Below are 15631 nucleotides of genomic sequence, written 5' to 3'. Positions count from 1 at the left end.
AATTGGCTTTCATGAACTCAAAAAAGCTCAATTGAAACGTGCGAGGCAAAGAACGTCAAGCCACTCGGTCACCTAATTCGACAAACTTTCCGAACTGAGTGTGATACAGACGCAGCCTGCATATTGCGTGATAGGCAGCAAAGTTAATTAGGTAATAAGTCAAGACATATTATCTCATATCATTCGACTGTAAATGAAATAGCGAGTAATGGCAATTATGATATATGGAGGTGGAATAAACGCGCAGGTCATGGTAGGTTCAAAAGGTATATAATGAGGCAAGATATCTCTGCCCAAACCATTTCCCATAGTCTCATCTTTCTCCATATTAAACTTTCTAAAGTAGCTTGTTTAACCTGTACCGTTAAACCATCATCATAAAAAGGATAAAAGCTGATAACATACGATAATATATCATGCCTTCTATCACGTACCAAGCTAAGGTTGGTTCGGGTGCAACCCCATTTTACGGTCAATTGATTGTCTCGAATCTTCAATATGACGACGGTTCAGAAGTGACCATCAAGAATTTCCTTGGCATTACGTTCAAGTCGCCCTCTAGCCTTCGAAAAGATGATGTTATTGTGTCCACCAATCCTTGGCAGAATGTCACGCCAACGGTCGATTTCAATCAGATTGACGATTCAACTTTTCTCATTACAGTAAAGCTTAATTTTGAAAACCCTTATAAATTCAACGTTTCTGATACCATAACATTTGGTATCAATGGTGACTTAACCAAACATCCCGATACGTATCTGGACTCTTTCGCCTTTGCCGCTGATGCGTTGCCCGATACAGATGGGACAGTTGAAATCACTGCCGCATCTGCTCCTGACCCAGCTCTCGCCTCTCTCAAGGTGTCTCTTGTTTTCCAACAAGGGTTTCAAAAGACCCCCGTCGATGTGCCTCTCGATGACACCACATCGGTGAAACTACCGGCTGGTGATTACACTGTTTCAGCAGCGGAACTCGCTACAGAAGATCAAACAACTGTTGCTGCAACTCAGGTGTCACCCACATCTCTGACCGTCAAAACTGGCGAGTCAACCGATGTCGAGGTCTCTTTCGGCTCTGTATCGAAATACAGTGCCGTGGATGTGACTATTGGAGATATTTCGGCGCTTCAAGGTGAAAAGTTTCACGTGCAGCTGACCGTCGACGGTAATCTGCTCACGGATTTCTACAGCCCTGTAAACCACACGACTTCACTGCGACGTCTTCCGGCAGAAGGAACTCTTGAAGTGTCAGTTGATGGAATCACTCTGAATAATGTTAAATATACACTCCCTGCGAAGAGTGAGACTCTTTCGGCCGAGTTATTCACTTTTACATTCGGCGAAGACGATGTAAAGTCTTCGCCTGTTGACACCACGGGTTTTGTCGAGCTACCCATCGTCGTAAAATCCGACATTGAGGTTGATCAAGACATTTTGGTGCGCCTCACCTCAATGGATGTGGTCTATACCCAAAAAGTCCCTGCTAAAGCTGGCACTACACCGTTCTCTGTGCCGGTAGCCCCAGGCGATTACACGGTCGGTAGCGCAAGCTTTATCAACAGCGGGACTGTGTATGTGGTTGAAGCTGCAACCAATTTGACTGTGGCGAAAGATGGCAGCACGGTTCTTGAACTTGAGCTGCTGAAGGGAGCTGAGCTTAATGTTAAAGGCTTTCCTGATCATCTGAGCTTTGGCGCCCTCGTCGATCTGACACCTAACAATGTCAAAGACCTTGTTGCGGCCCGTATATCATCCATCTTCAAATATGCCGGTATCGATGGTGCTGGAGATAAGCACGTATACTTAACTGATGATACGGCTACTCGCAGAACAATCCAACTTGCACGCGATGTGGAAAAGGAGCTTGCAGACGGCAGTAAGGTTCTGCCAGTAATGATCTCCTATACCTGCAATCTCTCTTTAGGATACATAGACCAGCAGCTTCAAGATACAAAGGGTCTTACCTGCAGTCTTGCAAATCTGATCTTGGCTCTTAACATTGCGAATGGCGCAATCGACGACGATCACCCGGTGCCTGCAGGTTTTATTGTTAACGCTGACTTCCTTGGAGAAGGCCAAAAAGAGAATCTCACTGACTACCCCATGCCTGTCAGAGAACCATTACAAGGCGCCCTTGATCACTGGAAGATTGACAAGGAGATTCCTGCTTCCATCACCGACACTTTTGCAGGATATACTCATGGCGTCAATTGGCTTATTCGCACAGTGGCACCCAGTGTTACTTTTGGCTGGCAGGTTAATATCTGGGGCGGCGGCACTTCTACTTGGATTTACAATTCTGGCCCGGATAACAATGATCCATTCGTTGAAGCAAACAAAACTACTGCTTACATTAAGAAACTTGGCACTTATGACGGCGAATTCGCACCAGACTTCCTTGCTATAGACCGATACGAAGCCGATGACTGGACCAGGCGTGCCTACCCAAACGGCTATTTCTACGGTCCATACGAATGGCGTCGCTATTACGACTTTGTTAAAGATGTTAGTGTCAGTTTGCAGGTGCCTGTGATGCCCTGGCAGATTCCTGCAAGTCATGCGCCACTGGTGACGGATACTGTCTCGTCCGATTATGATTCTCAGCACTGGGGTACGGGAGGCAGCTATTTGTTGGGCGATGCCGATATCAACTCTGACTACCACAACATCAACCCTACCGTCTTGTTGCTGGAGCTCAACCCTACTCTGATCAAGGCCAAGACTGCAGCCGAAGTTTGGCAGCGCGGAGAGCCTTTTGACTTATCGCAGCCGGCGTATTTGGATTTCCCGCTTCGCGGCATATTTGCGGTTTTGTTGGGAGGAGGGTCCACCACTGGAGTCATTTCGACGGTTGGAAATGCTGGACCTTGGGTGACTGACAGGTTGAACGCATACGCACACAATCCAATCGGCTTTGATGATACTTCGTCTGACGCATCCAAGGCCAAGGCGAGTCAATCTACGCGCATCGTTGGCTGGTGGTCGAAATTGTGGAAGGAGTGGCGAGGCGCAGAAAATGCCTAACCTTACGGGGAGCAGTCTTAGTTTATATCTCTATAGCAACCAGATCTTCAATATAGCAACATCCACAGTATCTCATGCGAAAACTTGAGTGCAAGAACAGCGGGCGTTAAACTCTTCGCTGGTAAACTATATGCTGAACCACGGTGGAAGATAGTGGGCTATTTAGGAGTTAGAGTTGTTGGGCTAGTACGTATGAAAATTAATATTGAAACTATATGTGAAGTGGGAGACTTGAACTTTCTATCAAATGCATACGCTACATAACAAGCCTTCTCACGAAATTTTGCTGCACGGAGTCACTTTGACGCGTCGTAAACTATTATAATTAATGTAAACGAGGGATATAAAAGACTTCCTTCCTCGTCTTTGAATGCGATTTTAATGCAGCCCAGCTTTAGTGCCGCCGGACTTCAAAACATTTGATCTTTACGATACTTTCCCATATTCTCCATTGAAATTCTCGAAATGCGGGATACCGTAGAAATACGGTGCCGAACCCAGGGCCTGCCCGAGGGAACAACATCTGAAAACATGCAGGCGCGTGTAGAGAGCCATTTTCCAGCAAACACAGAGACACCTCCTCGACATCTCTTTGACCTACCAAACGAGTTACTTTATTTGATAATCGGCCATACAGAATTACCATGCCGTATGTCCTTGGCATTAAGCTGCAAGTTCCTCATGTCGCTTGCATTCCCCGGAAACGACCTACCACGTCTCAATCACGCCGACAAAAGAAAATTACTTTTATCTCTACAGAGAGACTTGCCGAAAAGCTATCTCTGCCCCTGCTGTAATGAACTGCAGAGATTAAAGCCCGAGCTTAACTGGGAGGGCCAAGATCACAAATGGACTTGCGACATGTCAAACGGATACATGCTGAATTCAACCTGGCGAAACGGCCATATTGAACTTCATAAACACATCATCTTCTCGGACGAATATTACAAATTCATGAAGCATGGCAATATTTGCTTTATGGACGCATATCTGACCATGAGTCGCCATTCTTACGGTCTTTTGCACGGCATATCTCTTCGACACCTAGAGCGTTGCGTGTCGTTTGAGACAGAGCTCGAGCTCGATCAGTGCCTGCATGGCATTTTCCGAACTGAGGCAAACATGAAAAGGGCCATGCGTCGCGTGTACGGCATTAAAGTGCAAGAGCCTACTTTCAACTGGATCCCGGAAGAACAGCCGCGAGGCAAAGGGCTATGGAGATTTTCCCTTCGGTATAGTCCCAAGATTATCGACAACAAGCTATACATTGCTCGTTTCTTTACTATTGCTGGACCTAGTGTATCTTGGGCCGATCTTGCGCGGCTACTCAACAGCATACAGCCGAAAATCTGCAACCACATGAGTTGCATGATCATAATGTATCCAGTTACTCCCATGTATTCGTGGACTATTCCATGTGGTCACCCTGGAGATTTTGATTTTGAGTTTTTCCCTGAGAGAATGAGACGCTATTGGAAAGCATGTGGATTCACTTTAGGAAAAGGGTCATGTTTGCTCTGTAACACAGACTACGACGTTTCGCTCACGAAAGATGAAACTAAAGAGGAATGGAACTTCAGCTGCAGTTCATATCACTGCCTTGGACCATGTCAAACCCCAATGGACCCCCTTTGGAATTATTTTGCCAATATCGGAGGCGAAAGGGCTGGATTCTTACGCTACTACTATTTGTCGCATGAAGAAGGTCGGCCTTGTGGACCTGATGGTAACGAGTTGATCTTTGGGCATCCAACTATGAATGGTGAAGTTCGGCGGAAGTGGCTAGAAAAGAGTACAAAATCAGAAAGCTTGTAATATGATAGATAGCTGGCAAAAATGTAAGAAGAGATGCCATACACCCCACTTACCTAATTTAACAAATGTGATACATTACTCTGCCTGAACAGAACAGACAAGATACTGTGGCACCCACTTGACCCATATTGCGAGAGGGTTAATACAAAGGCGTGAGACATACTAGCCTTATGAGGCGAGGGTATTGAAGACAGAGCGAAAATGCTGAAGGAAGCTCGTATGAGTATGCCGACGAACCGATGTTGCGGAAGTTCTACGCTGGTAGGAAGGAAGGAATAGGCTTTCACCAGACATTGCGCGATATTTATAAATAGTTTACAATAATAGTCAGATATGCGCTATTGTCGCTGGAATAGCTCTGTTGATTGGCTGCTGGAGGCATTGGTAAGTTGGTCTGAGAGCACATCTGCCTGAACGCTAGCAAATTCGGACGAAGAAGTAAAATTCTGTGAAAGAGGATATCCAAATGGATACAGAGCGGAGATTGTTGTGACTACACTGATGAATATAAATACCATTGTTTGCTCCCTTTTCAATATGTTAATTCTGCGTCTCAAGCCAAGATAACAAGCACTCTCACCCAAACAGCCAATTATTTACTTACACACTTTTCAAGTTATCCAAAACCTCCAACACAATGCAGTTCTCAGCTCTTGTCTTGTCTGTTTCTGCGACTCTTATCGCAGCTGCCACAGCTACTGACAACATGAATCGCGATGTTGACTCTGGCTGCCGCGCCTTGTCCGTCCTCTCAAACTGCTTTGGTGATTATTTAAAAGTTTACAGAAGCTAATCTTGAAATGCTCTAGTGAGGACCCTGATTGTGGCATTGACCATGGTGTGTGCCAATGTTCCAATGGTTAGTCTCCTATTGTTGTTATAGTATCATGGCTCGGGTTCTAAAACTAAGCAGGATGGTTCTACGAACTCAACTTGGACAATATCGACGACGGAAACTACTGCAACCCACCTTGGGGATTCCTTGCAACAAATGCATCTGGACTTGCTGGATATACCTGTTAGTTGGCAAGATGGCAATATGATCATAAGTTGAGAAGTTGAATTCAACCTTTTGTCTCGTTTGTGAAATTGTCACTGCGTCCACCCCATGGAGAGTCCTGTTGTGCATTGAACGTCTTTTTTTTTTTCTAAATTGTATTAATAAATTTATTTTATTCATTTATAGATGCTAGTTCTGACTGGTGTATTTTCTAACATTTTTTGGACTGACGTTATAGCCCGTTTGAAGAATCCATTTGCTTTCGTGACATTGGTGTGGATGAGTAACATACATGTACACACATATCCGCTGCTATTTCGGTTCGTTTTACTACTGAAGCTAACCCTAGGATCACTCGAAAACAAATAATATTCGTGAGTACTATTTCACGATAGCATACAATAAACTATTCTTTATGGGTAATATTACAGTCTATTGGTCGTAAATAGATGCTTAATTCACAAAAACCCTGTCGTGTGATACGAAAACATGTATTCATGGAACGGTCCTCCGCAACAACCACACCCGTCTTTATGGTTGCCTTTACTTTGCACTTTTCGGAAACTTGCCAAAGACGAAAGCCGAAGGATAGTTATGCTTATTCATCGACGTTGTATTCGTATTCACAATTCTTCTTCGTTTAGTCCACAATTGTGCTCGCAGAACACATGTCCATTTGAAACGCGGTACCAGCTGCGGATGGCATCACCGTTTCAACATGGCTAAACGATTAGCAGATCGCAAAATAACTCTGGCCATTGATAGGGTCAAGACTGCTACTGCGCATCACGACACAGTCGAAACACGCGGCGCCTATGTTGAGCGAATGGAATCGAATGTTTTGTGTCTTAATTTGTGTGACCAGCACGGCAGGGCAGCTGAAACGGCGCACGCAGTATCAGCGTCAGAGAAGCCCGGCCCCTGGACCGGCTCTAGCCTCGCGGCGTTTAGGAGGTACATGATCTACATTGCAGCTGTAGGCGCGGATGCAGGTACCTGCGTATCAATTTATGGGGCGGTCTAATGGCGGGGCTGCCTCAAGTTGCCCGAGGCTTTTGCGGGCGGTTGGTTAGAGGAAGCGCCTCCTGTAGCGACGATGCCAGGGCTGCTGAAAGGATGGGATGCGCCCGCAGGGATTGGGTGCAAAAACGTGTGCACAAAAGTCGAAAGAGTGACAGATGCTTGGAATTCAACGAAATAAGTCGAAGGGTGCTTATAAAGCTCAATGATGATGATGATGATTCCAGCTCAATGGTGGCTGGCTAGTGATGCAGTCAGCTCAGCTGAGAGAAGGAAGCCCTAGTCTTGTATATGCTGTACTAGACTGTCTACTAGCAGTACGTTGATGGAGGCAGCCGACGGAAAAATGAATGACGGGCATATCGATATCAAACAATTGGCATCATTGAATCTCAGCTGCTAAAAAAGACATGGAGCCTCTAGAATGACATCTAGAAGGTAACATTGAGACGTGCCCAGGATGCAGGGGCTCTTGGCGCTAGGCTAGGGCTTTAAAAACTGGATAAAATTAGCAGCAGCATTTTTGGGGACTCGGTAAAGTAGCCAAGCTGGGCCCAGAAGAAGAGATGAGAGCGATAAAAGAAGAGAAGAAAGGAGAGGAGAAGAAAAAAAAGGACACGCCGAGGGACGGACGGATCAGGCGAAATGTCGAGTGTGCGATGGGCCAACCGAGACTTGGCAATGGCGAGAAACTCGAGCGTTGATTCTTCCTTGTCTGCAGCAGCATTGAGGCCGTTGGTTGGGCCCGAGTCCAGTCCCAAAAGGCCCCAAAAGATGTCATGGTGCTTGCAGGTACGAGGAAGCCACAGCGAGGCTGTGCTGGAACCAGTGCATTTCGTAGCCGTTGCGTCAGCCGGTGCTGATCTGTGGCGGATCTTCGCAAAACCAGAAACAGGCCAGGCGTTGGCAGAATCTGGTTTAGAGAGAGGCTGGGGGGTTGGTTCCGCCGTAGAAACAGGGGGAGAGGGCCCCTCGTCGTATTCGTACAGCAGTACCTGCGGGCACGGCCAGGCGTTGCCCGCAGATGGAGTAGCAGTACTTTATTTAGAAAGCGGATGGAGTTTTGCCCATGCTGCGACTGGGAGCAGGAAATTCTCCATCAGGGAATGCGAGTTTAATATTTTTACTGCAATTATACAAGTAGGCACTATTACAGTGCTGTACGCTCAAATATGGTCTCTGCGTGTGCCTGTGCATGCTTTGTATCGTGTGCCGTAAGCACCCAGATTTGGCTGTTGGTTGGGTCGTCTGTACGCGTATTGGGAGGGAGGGTGGCGTTGTGCGCAGCTTATTTATAGACACGGAATCTTGAAGGCGATAAGCTCGTAGTCGGCTGCTTCCTCCTCCGTCCACTACAGTGCATACTCTCTAAATAACATTCAATCAGCTGCTATCGAGCGCATTCGCCAAATCCTTCTGCAGGGACAAGACGGATTTGCAGCCTGCTTGTTGGCCGCTTGGCCGGCTCTCGCCCGGCGTCTGACGGCCCATCTCAGCATCTCATGCATGCAGCGCGCCATCAACTGCTTATGCCGCGCTGTCCACTCGGCCGTAGCAGTGGCCCACGGCGCCGTCACACGCTGTTCGCCGCTGTCCAGGGATCCCCTTATAGCGCCCAGCCCAGCAGCTCTAGCTCCCCGGTAGCGTCTTCCCCAGCCTGCTTCTAGTGGGCGCTGCGAGTGGGCTGGGCCAGAGAGCTAGCTCAATCTCCAAAGTGCACGTTGCAGTTGAGCCCCCTCGCTGTCTCAGCCCGCATCTCCAACAACAGACCCTGCTGCTTGGTAGCTCCCTTTCCTATTCCTAGTCCTGGCGAGGCCTTGCAGCCCTCTTCTCATCTCTGCTTGCTTCTTTAGCATCACAATTCGCTGTTTTGTCGACGATTTCCCTGTTCCGTTTTTCGTCTGTCTTGTTTAGCTTCCCGCTTCTCATTATCCTTTCCTGCGGCCGAACCCTATCTCAACGCCATCCTCGAGACTGGTGCCCAGCTCAGCCTCATTTTACCGCCACTTTCGATCGTCCCGTCGCATCGTCAATCACTCCCACTGCTCCAACAAAACCACAATCCCTCTCTTCCGTCGATCCCGCGACTCGCCCATGTGATCAAGCTCGAAACTACAAACCGACATTCTCGCCCTTCTTTCCTCTCCTCCTCCTCTCCTCCTCTCCCACGCTTCGTCGACTCGCCCTCTCCAGGGCTGCTGGTCGAAATCCGCCATGGATGATGATTTCCTCTTCCCACGAGCTGGCATCGTGCCGGGAGGCGAAGGCTCTGTGCGGCCGGGATACTACAAGGCCATCGGCATTGGTCTGGCGGTTGGGTCGGGTCTCTTTATTGGAACGTCCTTCGTCCTCAAAAAGGTCGGCCTGCTGAAGGCGAACACCAAATACAACGAAGCTGCTGGCGAAGGCTATGGCTACCTCAAGAACGCCTACTGGTGGGCGGGCATGATCCTCATGATTATTGGCGAGGTGTGCAACTTTGTCGCATACGCCTTCACCGATGCTATCCTGGTTACACCACTTGGTGCGCTGTCCGTCGTCATCACCACCATTCTGTCTGCCATCTTTCTCAAGGAGCGACTTAGCCTGGTCGGCAAAGTGGCATGCTTTCTCTGCATCGTGGGGTCGGTCGTCATCGTCATGAATGCACCGCAGGAATCCTCCGTCGCCAACATCGAAGAAATGCAGAAATATGTCATCACACCGGGGTTTCTATCCTACACGGGCGTCATTATTGTCGGATCCGTCATAGTCGCTTTCTTCGTCGGACCAAAATATGGTAAGAAGAATATGTTGGTCTACATCTCGATCTGCAGCTGGATCGGTGGCTTGAGTGTCGTGTCGACCCAAGGTCTGGGCGCCGCCATCATTGCATGGGCCGGCGGCCAGCCGGAATACAAGCAATGGTTCTTGTGGGTGCTGCTTGTCTTTGTTGTGGGCACCTTGCTTACCGAAATTATCTTTCTTAACGTGAGTCCTCATGGTGATGTATGGAAATGAAGCAATAGCGAAATGAAAAACTAACCGAGATTGATTCTTTAGAAAGCGCTCAATCTCTTCAACGCCGCCATTGTTACACCCACATATTATGTCTACTTTACTAGCACCACCATCATTACGTCCGCAGTTTTATTTCAAGGTTTCAAGGGCACTGCCCAGTCTATTGTTACCGTTGTGTTGGGATTCCTTACTATTTGCTCTGGTGTAGTCCTGCTACAGCTCTCCAAGTCCGCCAAGGATGTCCCCGATGCTGCCGTCTTCAATGGCGATCTGGACCAGATTCATACCATTGCCGAACAGGCACAGCCCGAGACGGAGCCCAAGGCAGACGCAATCCGAGGCGCCGCTGCTATTGTCAGGCGCATTTCCAACGCACGACTGAGGATGGAGGCCGAAGAGCTCAAACGTCTTCACGAAGAGAAGATGGCCGAGAGCATGGCCCCCATCAGCGAAGACGGTCAGCCGATGTACGAGTGGGACGGCTTGAGGCGAAGACGAACTATTGCGTCCAGTATGCACACCAGATCGACTAGGCTTTCAACGCCGATTCCCGGTTCCCCAGCCCCGCCGAGAACTCCTCATCCGCCGCTGGGCATGTCGCATTTCCCTACAGATGAAGAGCTCGCAGAACATGATCGCACTCCCGGTGTCTTCTCCAGCATAGCAGGAACAATCCGTGGCCGTCGGGGCCACAACCAGCATCACATTCTCAGCGTCAGCGAAATGGACGACGAGGATGAAGAAGCGCAGTATGGTACCGACAAGATTCCTAGTCCGATGCATCCGCTCGCCCTCAAGCATATTACGTTGCCCCAGCAGAAACCTGATGACGAAGCGGGCGCTTATTATGGCCCGACGCGCGAGCACATGTACTTCTCCCACGCAAACACCGACACCGCGTATCGCGGCGCCGAATCCGGCGATGCCCCCCAATTCCTCGCTCCGACACCACCGCCTCATGGAACACGACGCCAGTTCTCTTTCAACAGGGTTTTCCGAAGAACACCCCAGCCGTCTGAAGAGGAACGCGTAGGGCTTGTCAAGGAACCCAGTGCCGACGGTAGAGAAAGATCGCCAGGTGGATCTCCGGGAGCGTCTCATGGAACATCGCCAGGAGGTTCACCTGATCCAGCGGCTGGTGGAGGAGGAGTTGGACACCCTCCGGCCCCAGCTTTTATCTAGATAAGAAAGTGCAGGTCACAACCGGTCAAGCGATGACAATATTTTGCATTCGGTCGGCGTTTTCGGTCTTGTTTGATGAAATTACAGTTTTTCGAGTGGCTACATTGCTTGTTCATTATGCATTTTATTCATGACGGCTTTATTCCTATTTTTTGCTGGTCTCACATTCACTATTCAATGATATGACGCTTTAGAAGCGGGTTGTTGGTTTGGTTTGAAACGGGCGGTCATGACGGGACGATACCCTCTCCATAACTGTGCGCGAGCTATGTGAAGAAACTAGAGATGTATGCGTTTTTTGCCCTAGACGTATAAAGAAGAAAAACGGCGGTGGCTGCAGCGTGCTTGTGCAATTACAAATGAATGATGGCAAGGCAACATGTCTTTTGTATATAGTGGCTTAGAAAAGGGGAAGATGGTTCACGATGAGCTATGCGCTTGGACAGCAATACATGATGTATATGATTGGGACAGGTACTTGTTTCATTAAGTCCCTTATTTTATAGCCAGCATTCATTCTTCAAGCACTAGTGATGATCAATCCCCTATAATATGCAAGTCAAGAATGCATTGATAAAGACTGGAAAAAATTCCTTTTGTGCAGAAATGTCCTCAAAACGCTGTACGATGCCTGTATCACACCGATTCCATGCCACGCCTAGTCAGAATACAACAATATAAAGGGTAACAAGAAGAAGGATACTGAAGTTTGGTCCTAACCATAAGAACCTAAAGCCCGCATAAAAAAAAAATTCAAGAAGAAAAATTCGAGCTTAGCGTGTAGTTTGTAGAAGTGAAGAAAGGAAAAGTCGCTCGCTGTCAAAGACTTGAGATAAAAAAAAAATTGAGGAACAAGTCCAAAACGAAGTAAGAGGCTACCAGTCCACAGCCCAGCCGTTTTCTTCCAAAAAGTCAGAGCAGGCCTGGCGCAAGGAGAGATTCGGCCGAAGTTCAGCAATGCTGAGTGGTTCGCGGGTGAGAGGGTCAGAGGGATGGCGGCGGAGATGCTCCATGATGGTGGCGCGTTCGTACGATTTGCCAGTTTTTGTCTGTGTTTTTTTGGATGTTAGAAGAACAAAGACTATATATACTTTAACTGAGGTCTGAAAATCCAACTTACCACGACAGGATCGACCATGATGGCGAAGCTTATATCGTCAATTGCCCAGTCAGGCACTTCACGCCGCTTTAGGCTTTGTGTTCTGGCGTTTTCAAAGACTTTACTGAGAGTTTGCATCTTTTCATTTGCTTCCTCTTCGATTATCTTGCGCTCAGTTTCATCACTTTCAGCTGCGAGCATGTCATCGCGGTCCCTGACCAACATGGCCAGCATCTCCTCTTCCAGCTCTCGCTCCTGTCGCAGCCTCTTCTTCTCCTTGTCGTCCCAGCGGTCCTTTTTGCAGCGCAGGACAATGTTGGTGATTGCGCCAAGCGACTTGTCGTTTGTGGTTGCGCATATCTTGTGCGCTGCCAGGGCGTTGGTGAGTGCGCTGTCAAAGTCGCCGATGGAGAGCTGCGCTTGGGCGAGGTAGTAGTGGGCTTTCATGTTTTGAGGAGCGAGGCCGAGGCAGGTCTGGCAGTCGGTGATGACGGATTCCCAGTGGCCCAGCTTGAGGCGGGCCATGGCGCGGTTAGTGTAGAGAGCTGGGTTTTTGGGGTCTGCGATGATGCTGAGTTACATGTGAGATTAAGCCGTACTTATTTATGCATGCATGGGAATTGTTTTTGCTTGGTTGGGAGAGAGAGAGAGAGAGAGAGAGAGAGCTTACGCCTTGGAGTAGAGGCCATCTGCGCCAATGAAGTTGCCGGCCTGGAAGAAGCGATTGCCTTCTTCCTTGAGCTGCAGCGACTTGGACATGGTGGCGGCGATTTGGCAACGATGACGCTATAGATAATGAAAGAAAGAAGAAAGGCTGTTTGCTATGCTATTCGCAAGAGGAGAAAAGAGCGGTTTAGGTACAGAGAGAGATGAAGTGATATGTGCCCAGTGGAGGGATTTCGACGGCCTTATTGCTCCGCTCAATGATGGCTGTGAAATTTTGTGTACTTTTGTGTATCTTATTGTACGATGATGTATCACTTTGGATAAGAAGTGGTGTGGCGCCGATGCGACGTGGGTGGCGGGACGTGGGAGAACTGATCAGGGAATAAGGATATTAGAGGGCAGTATCTACAATGATATTGAGAAAGGCGGGAACTTGAGCTTATCGATACCGAATAGGTACAGTTGCAGGGAAAGGGGAAAGGGAAAGCCAGCAGAAGATGCTGAGGAAAGAAAAAAAGGAGCAAAAATGTTCTACGGATGCGACAAGCTGGTGATATTTTCGGATGTCCGAAGAAATCTGTAGCAGATTAAAAGCGGAAGGACCCTGAATTCTACATCGCATGGCGAATGGCGGGGCAGCGCCGGAGCGGAATTTACGGCGGATTTTTAATGCTGGGGATGGAACATTCGAGAATGGCGTTGAGAGGGAAGGAGAAGCTGAGGTGCTCTTTCTACGAGCGTTGTAACGTTTTGTATCACTCTGCAAATGGGAATTATTGTAAATTTAATGAAACATAACAAGTCAGTGAATGTTTATGAGAAATATACATTGAGTTTGCTATCAAATGCATGTTTCATCTTCATTTAGCTTGCGCCGGAACCTTGTAGATTGTCGCCGCCACAATGCCCATTATTCTCCTTTTAGAGCCTTCTATGGCGCTTCTAGTCTAGTGGTTCATCCAATAGGCTCTAGCTAACATGTATGTATATAGCTAATCCACGATTCTCTCTCATGGCTTCATAACAAATAATACAACGCTTCCAACCGCCCCATCAATCCGCCCATCCAGCTTAGTGGTTCATCACCAACACATTCCTGAACCGAGGCTTTCCGGCAATCAAATCGTCAACCGCCTGCTGCGCCTCCTCGAGCGGATATCTCTGGATCATGCAGCGAATGCCGTGTGTAAGGGCGAATCGAATCGCATCCTCGCTGTCGGATGCATGTCCACTTGGCCAGCCGTGAACACTCGCGCCCTTGGAAACCAGCGTAGCCGTGTCGACGGGAACTTCTCCAACAACACAGAGGTTGAGAAGTTTGCCGCCTGGGCCCAGAGACTTGACGAGTTTGCTGATGGTATCGGGGTTGGGAGCCGTCTGGACAATCATGTCGGCGCCGCCCAGCTTGAGAATCTCGGCGACAGCGTCGCTCTTCTTGGCGTTGATGTAATGATGGGCACCGAGCTCTTTCGCCAGGGCGGCTTTGTCGTCTCCGGATGAGATAGCGACGACCTCATATCCCATCTTGTTGGCGTATTGCACTGCCAAGTGGCCCAGTCCTCCAAGTCCATTCACAGCAACCAGTCCTCCTTGCTCAACACGTAGCTTGCGCATTCCATTGAAAACAGTAACTCCGGCACACAAGAACGGGGCAACCTCCGCGGCGTCCATTTCCTTGGGCACGCGAACCGCAGCCTCAGCTCGTAGAAGAACGTATTCAGCATAGCCGCCGTCGAAACTGACTCCGTTGATCTTCTGATTCTTGCAAAACTGGTACTGTGAGCGCTCGCAGGAGCGACAAGTTCCGTCATGGCCACCGTGCCAAGGACCGCCTACGCGCTCGCCCACAGAGACACGGGTTACGTTGTCACCGACGGCGACGACATCGCCGACGATTTCGTGGCCGGTGACACGGGGGAAGGCGGTGCCCATGTGGCCGTTGATGATGAAGACATCTGAAAGGCAGACACCGCAGGCGAGGACTTTGACGAGGATTTGGCCGGGCTCGGGAAGCTTCAGGGGGAGCTCTTGGAGGGTAAAGGGCTTGTTGGCCTCGAGGGTGACCATGGCCTTGTACATCTTGGGGAGAGACATTGTGGTGTTTGTGGTGGACTTTTTGTTACGACGAAGCACAGCTATTCACAAAGGGTATCAAGTCGAGGGCGAGGAGTAAAATGAAGTGAAGTAGAGTGATGTAATGATGTAACTGACGAGGCCAACAACTGTATATTATATATGTGGGCTTTCAACATGGTGTCATCGAGGGTTGCACCCGCAGATACAACATCAGGTCCATAATAATGCGCTGCAGACTGACACTGAATCGGAAATGGATTTATCCAAGAGGTGGAAATTCCGAAGATTGAAACCTATCAGGGCTGAAAAAGAGGATCTCCCATGTGTTGACTATGTTGAATAAGCGATATTTCCGAGGGGTGGATTGTCGCGAGAAACGGCAGAGGTCCAATCATGGTGTTAATCGGGATTTTCTGACTGCTTTCCCTACATACAGTATATAAGTGTACAACATAGAATCGCTAGACTAGTGGGGCGACCGTCTTTTTCTCTTCGAAAGAGCGCAAAGTCCGGGCTGATAGTCTCAAAGCGGTATATGCATCAGGCCCAGGCCGCAGTAGCTCGCCCCATTCCTTCATTCCTTTTTCTAGCTAATTCTATTCTGTGTAAGCTACTTGCATAATGGATGCGATGGGCAAAAATCTATCGTGTTACATAGGAAGCCAATGAGGTATGTGCTGGCAGCATAGTTCATAGCTGCTACAAGCCGAGGCACGACTGCGAATCCTATGGGCAACTATGTTACATTTG

The 15631-nt window shown here is 48.6% G+C and overlaps 7 protein-coding genes across 7 annotated transcripts; 5 read left to right on the top strand and 2 right to left on the bottom strand.

Moving 5' to 3' along the window:
- Positions 1-247: 247 nt before the first annotated feature.
- TrAFT101_007977 (uncharacterized protein) lies at positions 248-3425 on the top strand. The gene has a single exon (XM_024908388.2). It carries the CDS (start codon positions 417-419, stop codon positions 3021-3023), a length of 2607 nt encoding a protein of 868 aa, XP_024758911.1. The 5' UTR covers positions 248-416; the 3' UTR covers positions 3024-3425.
- A 279-nt stretch (positions 3426-3704) lies between these two features.
- TrAFT101_007976 (uncharacterized protein) lies at positions 3705-4838 on the top strand (the record flags this gene model as incomplete). Its single annotated transcript, XM_024906602.2, has 1 exon — positions 3705-4838. The coding sequence occupies one exon, from the start codon at positions 3705-3707 to the stop codon at positions 4836-4838; it is 1134 nt and encodes a 377-aa protein (XP_024758912.2).
- A 637-nt stretch (positions 4839-5475) lies between these two features.
- TrAFT101_007975 (uncharacterized protein) lies at positions 5476-5861 on the top strand (the record flags this gene model as incomplete). Its single annotated transcript, XM_024904091.1, has 3 exons — positions 5476-5579; positions 5648-5697; positions 5752-5861. The coding sequence occupies 3 exons, from the start codon at positions 5476-5478 to the stop codon at positions 5859-5861; spliced, it is 264 nt and encodes an 87-aa protein (XP_024758913.1).
- A 695-nt stretch (positions 5862-6556) lies between these two features.
- TrAFT101_007974 (uncharacterized protein) lies at positions 6557-6862 on the top strand (the record flags this gene model as incomplete). Its single annotated transcript, XM_066128196.1, has 1 exon — positions 6557-6862. The coding sequence occupies one exon, from the start codon at positions 6557-6559 to the stop codon at positions 6860-6862; it is 306 nt and encodes a 101-aa protein (XP_065984313.1).
- Positions 6863-8234: 1372 nt separating this feature from the next.
- Positions 8235-11558, top strand: TrAFT101_007973 (uncharacterized protein). The gene is made up of 2 exons (XM_024905946.2): positions 8235-9828; positions 9901-11558. The coding sequence occupies exons 1-2, from the start codon at positions 9073-9075 to the stop codon at positions 11038-11040; spliced, it is 1896 nt and encodes a 631-aa protein (XP_024758914.2). The 5' UTR covers positions 8235-9072; the 3' UTR covers positions 11041-11558.
- Positions 11332-13345, bottom strand: TrAFT101_007972 (uncharacterized protein). Its single transcript, XM_066128195.1, has 3 exons — positions 12810-13345; positions 12161-12710; positions 11332-12089 (listed from the first exon to the last, which is right to left on the bottom strand). The coding sequence occupies exons 1-3, from the start codon at positions 12896-12898 to the stop codon at positions 11916-11918; spliced, it is 813 nt and encodes a 270-aa protein (XP_065984312.1). The 5' UTR covers positions 12899-13345; the 3' UTR covers positions 11332-11915.
- A 265-nt stretch (positions 13346-13610) lies between these two features.
- On the bottom strand, positions 13611-15255 carry TrAFT101_007971 (uncharacterized protein). Its single transcript, XM_024908389.2, has one exon. The coding sequence runs from the start codon at positions 14897-14899 to the stop codon at positions 13877-13879; it is 1023 nt and encodes a 340-aa protein (XP_024758916.2). The 5' UTR covers positions 14900-15255; the 3' UTR covers positions 13611-13876.
- Between the last annotated feature and the right edge of the window lie 376 nt (positions 15256-15631).

Source organism: Trichoderma asperellum, chromosome 4, assembly GCF_020647865.1.
Source record: "Trichoderma asperellum chromosome 4, complete sequence".
Classification (NCBI taxonomy): Eukaryota; Fungi; Ascomycota; class Sordariomycetes; order Hypocreales; family Hypocreaceae; genus Trichoderma; species Trichoderma asperellum.
This window is presented reverse-complemented; position numbering and strand designations above follow the sequence as displayed.